The 8,409-nt window shown below is 29.9% G+C and overlaps 1 protein-coding gene across 1 annotated transcript; it reads left to right on the top strand.

The window, feature by feature from the left end:
* The first annotated feature begins 2,615 nt into the window (after window positions 1-2,615).
* Window positions 2,616-6,402, top strand: LOC109790006 (uncharacterized). Its single transcript, XM_020349091.3, has 2 exons — window positions 2,616-5,486; window positions 5,647-6,402. The coding sequence occupies exons 1-2, from the start codon at window positions 2,831-2,833 to the stop codon at window positions 6,036-6,038; spliced, it is 3,048 nt and encodes a 1,015-aa protein (XP_020204680.2). The 5' UTR covers window positions 2,616-2,830; the 3' UTR covers window positions 6,039-6,402.
* The last annotated feature ends 2,007 nt before the right edge of the window (window positions 6,403-8,409 follow it).

Below are 8,409 nucleotides of genomic sequence, written 5' to 3'. Positions count from 1 at the left end.
AAAAATATATGTATAATTGATTTATTTATACTATATTTCTTGTTACTTTATAAATATTTTAGTAAAATTGACCTAACAAATTATTATTATTATTATATTTTTATTGAATAATTATGATATTAGAAAAAATAAAATTAGAAATATAAATTATTATCACTTATTAGTGTACATGTTAAGATATATTTAATTGTATATAACTTGGAGAACTTTTATGAAGGGAGATGATAATATACTAATAATCTATACTTTATACTAACTTTTATGAAAACTTTTACAGGTTCTACATTGTATCTCCAGATAAAAATAATAAGGACGTGGAGAATATATGGGAAATTACAACTAAATTCGTTATTTAATAAATATTTCAAAATTGTATTATACACCGACCTTTTCATAACATTATCATCTCAATTTAAACACAAATATATTGTGGTCAACAAGTTGCATCATCCGATTTATCTTTTTGAGTCTTCAACATTTTATTTTGAATATAGTTTTTTTAAATAACTTTTATAATTAACAGAATTATTTTACATGATATTATAAACTTTTTAAACATTTTTTAAAAACATATTTTAAACATTAATATACTTTACTATTAAAATAAAAAAAATTCTTCGAAACCTAATTCAACATAATCTTAAATATAAACCAGTTTTTAAAATATCATTTCTTTTATAAGGTAATCAAATGAATGACTGCATTAAAGTTTACTTTAGGGGCATAAGTTTCTGTCGAGGGAGAAAATACATGCCAATAATCAATATAAAATATAAATGTGGTCTATCTTAATACCGGGAGATATAATTCACCGTTTTTATATATATGAAGATACCTATCTGAATTGTCTCCCAACCACAGAAGATGATGAAGTGAATTAGCGTGAGACGACTTTGACTTGAACGTCTTAGAAAATAATAGAGGCGTAAATCTGTTGGACCATTTCCATATCCTCAGCAAAATCAGAAGAATTATTAAACAAAACCCATTTCTTTTTCTTGTTGACAATTCAATATACGCAAAGATTAACTCTTTTTCAGCTTTGACATCGTTATTCAGGTCAACATTTCACATTAAGACACTGCCAAAAACAAATGTTTGCCTTGTGCTATTTCGATTTCTATTTTTTTTTTATAGCAAATAATAATATATTTTTACAAATATAAATATAATATATATCCGAGATAGACTAAGCTACGTGTTCGAGATGAACTGACCTAAAGGTGAATTGTATGTTTGGTTTTTGGTGGATGTTGCTCAAACATGGAGGTCTGAGATCTTTCTGAATTAGTTAGTTTTCTGATAAGTTGACACACCATGAAAACAGAATATAGATCCTCTTCATTCTTTTGTTTTTATCTCTTATTCATTGCTATAGTTAATATATATTAATATTCTTTATATACTTAAAAAGAATATAATAAATAAACAAGAAATGAAGAAAATGTCTCCAAACGTAATAAATGAACAAGAAATGAAGAAGATATCTCTAAATGTAAAAGTAAGTGTACTTGCAAAATACATTGACATTGTAATAATTCAACTAGAGTGATGATATAAAAATAATTTTTTATTACAATTTAAATTATTCATTGTAAATTGAAAATATACTATATATGTTTAAAATATTTATTTATTCTAAACTTCAATTCTAATGTTACTTAATATATGTAGAAATATTTATTTATTATAAAATTTAATTATATAAAAAATCGGCTTATGTCTCTTTCTTTATATACGATGTTAGTTGAACTTTTGGATTTAAAGTTAGTTTTATTAAGTAACGTTATTCAATTTTAATTTTTAGGTTGTTTTATATTACAAATTATTTAACAGCATGTATTTATTAGAAGACAAGAAAAACGAATCAAAACAAAGAAGCACAACGTTATTTTATATAATGGACATATACAATTTACATTTTATTTGTCAAACTATAAAAATACTTTTTTAAATTATACCCCCCTTCAAAATACATATGAAAATATTTTTTTTTTTACTTTTATATTGGAAAACTGATTTGATTTTATTTGTAAATAGAAGAAATTATAGGATTTTTTTTATTGTACTATGAAGTTAGTAATTAATAATGAATGCTTTTTTAGAAGGCAAATTTAATATTAAATTAAAAGTAGTTTACCAAAGGCAGAAAAATTATTTATAAATAATTAGTGTGGAAAAAAATAATAAGTAAATGTTTACAAGAATAAAATGTAGATGTCTTATTATTCAAAAAATAAAATAAAACTTTCCTGTTTACACAAACATCGTTTTTGGCTGTGAAATATTTGATGACGTTAAGTGAAACTGCGGTCAAACTGAGATACGAACAAGTTATGTTAGCTAACGTTATCCATGGAAGAAAAATTGTATTTATTTAATGTTGTATACATTATATAACCCTACATGAAAATGATTGGACTATACATTATGTTCTTCATATAATAATAATAATAATAATAATAATAATAATAATAATAATAATAATATAATAATAATAATAATAATAATAATAATAATAATATTTTTTTTTAATTGATTGATGATACAATGATAATGTAAAACAATTTTATACTATTATTCAAATGTTCAATATGATAAGTTTATTAACTTTTATAATAATTATTTTAAAAATTATATAAATTATCATTTTTGATTTAATTTTATAAAATTTTTACACTCACAATACAATACATGACTATTTTATACTCGAAGTTCAACTTTTTTTTAAAAAGGAAATATAATCAAATAAAAGAGAAAAACGAAGCATTGCATGTTGGACCATTATAAATACACATATTAATATCATCAACAAACCAAAGAAGCAAGTATGGCTTTGTGTTCTCAAATACTTGTTCATTTTGCCTCATTACTCATCCTCCTCTCTCTTCAGCTACACAACCTTTTCATTGGTGTATCATCAGCCACTTTAAGCATAACCACAGACACTGAAGCATTGATCTCATTCAAGTCTCAACTCAGTAATGACACTCTCAACACCTTATCTTCTTGGAACCATAACTCTTCCCCTTGCAATTGGACTGGTGTCCTGTGTGACAGGCTTGGCCAAAGAGTAACAGACCTGGACCTTTCAGGCTTGGGCCTCTCAGGCCACCTAAGCCCTTATATTGGCAACCTCTCCTCTCTTCAAACACTTCAGTTGCAGAATAACCAACTCACTGGAGTGATTCCTGACCAAATTGGCAACCTATTAAGCCTGAGAGTTCTAAACTTGAGCTCTAACATGTTTGAAGGAAAGCTTCCTTCAAACATCTCCCACTTGATTGACCTCCAGCTTCTTGATTTATCATCAAACAGGATTCTCAGCATGATTCCTGATGACATCAGCTCCTTGAAAAAGCTTGAGGTTTTGAAACTGGGAAGGAATAGTCTCTATGGTGCAATTCCTGCATCTTTAGGAAACATTTCTTCTCTCAAAAATATCAGCTTTGGCACCAACTCTCTCACTGGCTGGATCCCCAGTGACTTGGGTAGGCTCCATGATTTGATTGAGCTTGATCTCACTCTCAATAATCTCAATGGGACTGTTCCACCTTCTATATATAACTTATCTTCTCTTGTTAACTTTGCCTTAGCTTCAAACTCTTTTTGGGGTGAGATTCCTCAGGACGTTGGTCACAAACTTCCAAAACTCCTGGTGTTCAATTTCTGCTTCAATAAATTCACAGGTAGAATTCCAGGGTCATTGCACAACCTCACCAACATTCGGGTCATTCGTATGGCATCCAACCATTTGGAAGGAACAGTGCCACCTGGTTTGGGAAATCTCCCATTTCTTACCATGTATAATATTGGCTATAACAGGATAGTGAGTTCAGGTGTGAGAGGTCTAGACTTCATTACTTCTTTGACCAACAGCACTAAACTGAACTTTCTGGCAATTGATGGTAATATGCTTGAAGGTGTGATTCCTGAAACCATTGGAAATCTTTCTAAGGATCTCTCAAAATTGTACATGGGAGAGAATCGTTTCAATGGGAGCATACCATCCTCCATTGGTCGTCTTAGTGGCTTGAGTTTGTTAAACTTGAGCTACAATTCAATCTCTGGAGAAATTCCACAGGAGTTAGGCCAGTTGGAGGAACTACAAGAGCTATCTCTTGCTGGAAATAAGATATCAGGAGGTATTCCAAACATACTTGGTAATCTCCTGAAGTTAAACCAGATTGATTTGTCAAGAAACAACCTTGTGGGAACAATACCTATCAGTTTTGAAAATTTGCAAAACCTACTCTACATGGACCTATCCAGCAACAAACTCAATGGCAGCATACCAATGGAAATCCTCAATCTTCCAACTTTGAGCAATGTTTTGAACTTGTCGATGAACTTTTTGAGTGGGCCAATACCTCAAGTTGGGAGAATGAGTAGTGTTGCCACCATTGACTTTTCTAGCAATCAATTGTATGGTGGCATCCCCAGCTCAATCAGCAATTGTCTCAGCTTAGAAAAATTGTTTTTGGCAAGGAATCAGCTCTCAGGTCCCATTCCAAAGAGTCTTGGAGATTTGAGAGGCTTGGAAACTTTGGACCTGTCCTCCAACCAACTCTCTGGAACCATTCCTACTGAACTTCAAAATCTACAGGTTCTTAAGCTCTTAAACCTATCATACAATGATCTAGAAGGATCCATTCCTAGTGGTGGAGTTTTCCAAAATCTATCTGCTGTCCATTTAGAAGGCAATAGAAATCTCTGCTTGCATTCCCCATGCAAAACTCATGGCCAAGGAACAAGAAATGTAAGACTTTACGTTATCATAGCCATTGTGGTAACAGTGATACTATGTCTCACAATTGGCTTAATACTATATATAAGGAACAAAAAGGTGAAGGTAGCAGCAGCAGTATCTGAACAGCTGAAACCTCAAGCACCAATGATCTCTTATGATGAGCTTCGTGTGGCGACCGAGGAGTTCAGCCAGGAAAACTTAATAGGAGTTGGTAGCTTTGGCTCAGTTTATAAAGGCCATCTAAGTCATGGAACTAATGTTGCAGTGAAAGTTCTTGACACCCTAAGAACTGGCTCTTTAAAGAGTTTCTTTGCAGAATGTGAGACCATGAAGAACTCAAGGCATAGAAATCTGGTTAAGCTGATCACATCATGCTCTAGTGCTGACTTTAAAAACAATGATTTTCTGGCTCTGGTGTATGAGTACCTTTGTAATGGTAGCTTGGAAGATTGGATCAAGGGGAGGAGGAAGCATGCAAACGGCAATGGGTTGAACCTTATGGAGAGGCTGAACATAGCTATTGATGTTGCTTGTGCATTGGATTACCTGCACAATGATAGTGAAATCCCAGTTGTGCACTGTGATTTGAAGCCTAGCAACATTCTATTGGGTGAGGACATGACAGCAAAAGTTGGGGACTTTGGATTAGCTAGGTTGCTAATTCAAAGCTCAACTAATCAAGTTTCCATTAGCTCCACTCATGTCCTTAGGGGCTCGATCGGTTACATACCTCCAGGTTTGTATCCTTCCTCTTTAATTAAACAAAACTTGCCATGTTAATGCATATGCCAATTTGTTTCTCTAGTAGTCTAGTCTAGTCTAATCCCTTTTATGAATCTTTTATTAAAAATTGTTAAGCATGACTAATAATTGGCATTGTTACTTGTGAAATGCAGAATATGGATGGGGAGAGAAAGCATCTGCAGCTGGTGATGTATATAGTTTTGGTATAGTGTTACTAGAGCTCTTCTCTGGTAAAAGCCCAACAGATGAGGGTTTCACAGGAGGTCTAAGCATAAGAAAATGGGTGCAATCAGGAGTGAAAGACAAGACAGTGCAAGTGATCGACCCTCAGTTGCTGTCCCTCATTTTCCATGATTACCCTTCTGAGGAACCAAATGTAGAAATGTATTGTGTGGATGCAATTGTAGGAGTTGCCATATCTTGCACTGAAGGCAATCCAGATGAACGCATTGGCATTAGAGATGCAGTTCGTCAACTAAAAGCTGCCAGAGACTCTCTTCTGAATCAGTCTCAGGAGAGTCCTAGGGATACCAAGTCTTACTAATTCCACGTTTCTTGGAAGTGAAATGTGTTGAGACTATGGTTCTTTGCAGCTATGTTTGACAAATAATGCCATAGTTCGGACAGTTGAGATATGAACATGAAATAATATACGATGCTTTTGTTGACCATATATGGAATGATCAAATGTTTCACTTTTCTCTACGTCAAAGAATCTCTCTAGTCGTGTACTATATACTTAACAAATTCAGTCGCATTTCTACCGCCAACCTTAAGTAGATATTTACAATAGATTACATGTCAGTTGTGAAATTTATGTATTATGACCGTTAAGAAGAATGGTGGATATTTTTTCCCGAACAGAGAATGTTGAGAATATGAATGAGTATCTATTATCAGATTACGGTAGAGTTTCTAATCCCATGAACTTTTTAAGTTATTACGTTATTTACCCTGGTTTACGAGTACATTTATTTCTCATTATTTTTTGGTTGTGCACTATTATAAAAATTGAACCACTTTAGTTACTTGTTTAATGATTTGTGCATCATTAAATCAATCAAGTTGACTTACATTAAAAAGAGAATTGGTCCACTTGAATATTCAAAAGTAAGTCTTAATCTATTCGATAACTTATATTATATTATATTATATTATATATATATATAATATAATATAATGAAGTATTATGTGATTTATATTTTTTTTTAAATTTGTATACTTAATTTTTATATTAAAAACTTTTAATTTTATAGTTGATTGTTGAAATTTAATTTATAACATAAATTATTGCATAAAATAAGTATATCAAAATTTTCTCTTAGAGTCGGTAAATTCTTTTTCTATATAAATTTTGCATTATGCATTTTCATTAAACACATAATTTTATTTTATACCTTTTATATTTTTAATTTTGTATTTTTATCTAAAAAAAAATAAGCAGTTAAGTAATATTTTAGTAAACAAATTTTCTATATTTTTACTACAAAATGTTGATATAAACACAATATTATATTTTTTTTTAGTAAAATGATAGATAGGAGCTACTACTCACCAAGGAGCCAAAGTGTTGGGAATATGCTAAATATCTTTAGGAAAATAAATTAGTTTTTGATAAGAATATTTTATTTATATTTTAAATATTTAGATTTAATTTATTTTGATTATTTTAGGATTTGTTTCCTTATATTTAGAATAGGATAATATCAATATTTGATTTTGTATAACAAATTTTCTCTATAAATAAATATTCATGAATAAAATTAAATTATGCTCCTTTGATAAAAATTTCTTATAAAATATCCCTCAGACAAATATCATAAAATTGTCTGAGGAGATATTTTATAAGAATTATTTTTATCAGAGGAGCATAATCTAATTTTATTCATGAATCTCTATTTATAAAGAAAATTTGTTATACAAAATCAAATATTGATATTATTTTATTCTAAAATAAGGAAACAAATTTTAAAATAATCAAAAATAAATTAAATCTAAATATTTAAAATAAAATATTCTTATCAAAAATTAATTTATTCTCCTAAAAATATTTAGGCATATTCCCAACATATGCATATATAACCAGCTCTACCTTGAATAGAGTTGAAATTTTAGCTGGTTCAAAATTTTATCTCCCAACCATCTGTTAATTTTTTTTTAATCACTTAACCAACTTCTTTTTTTTTTTACTAAATAGTAAATAAAGCAAATTTTATATAAGTTTCATATCAATTTAAGTATTTTAATTTTAATTAAAAATTGTGATTAGGTGTAAAGTCAATATAGATTGTTGAAGTTAATCACCCAAATTCATTACACTCAATAGGTAATACGAAAGAAGGAAAATTAGAGTCGAAAAGTTTACATCGACTTAGAACGCTGTTATACAAAACAGTTTTGAAAAATATGGTTATGTCTAACTAATAGTTTACGCATCTACTGTTTTGAAAGCTATGGGAGAAATATGGTCAAAACATGCCAAAATAAAATTTATAACAAAATCAAAGTTAGTTGAAAATACTACTTTAGTAGCTAGGTAGCGTTGAACATGACTCTTTTAGCCATAGAGGTCAGCTTATGTTTTGTTGATGCTAAATTTGCAAAAATCCACAGGAACATGGTTTCATAGGAAATCAAAAGAACTATAAGCTCAAAAATATGCAATTTGTAGAAGTTGTGTATCTTTCATTTGTAGAATATTCGTTATTGTTCATTCTCTTTTTAATATAATTTTATTTTTTGGTTTTCTTTAAAGTTGTGTTAGTGACTAATTGATCTTGATTTGTGACCTTCAAGAAATATATGGAAAATACATTATATCTAAGTTGAGAGGACTTGAAAGAATGAGAGATGAAACTATAAGAGAGATAAGTGAGACTATATATCTAAGATTATATTTATGACTTTGATTGTGC

This window comes from Cajanus cajan, chromosome 2 (genome assembly GCF_000230855.2).
Source record: "Cajanus cajan strain Asha chromosome 2, NIPB_CcT2T_4, whole genome shotgun sequence".
Lineage (NCBI taxonomy): Eukaryota > Viridiplantae > Streptophyta > Magnoliopsida > Fabales > Fabaceae > Cajanus > Cajanus cajan.
The sequence above is the reverse complement of the archived record's forward strand: the minus strand, read 5'-3'. Positions and strand labels throughout refer to the sequence as shown.

What these genes read in the sequence shown, in the direction of transcription:
- LOC109790006 (XM_020349091.3), top strand. Translation starts at nt 2,831, where the DNA reads ATGGCTTTGTGTTCTCAAATACTTGTTCATTTTGCCTCATTACTCATC. An exon ending in GATCGGTTACATACCTCCAG is followed by an intron (nt 5,487 to 5,646) that starts GTTTGTATCCTT and finishes TGTGAAATGCAG; the next exon opens with AATATGGATGGGGAGAGAAA.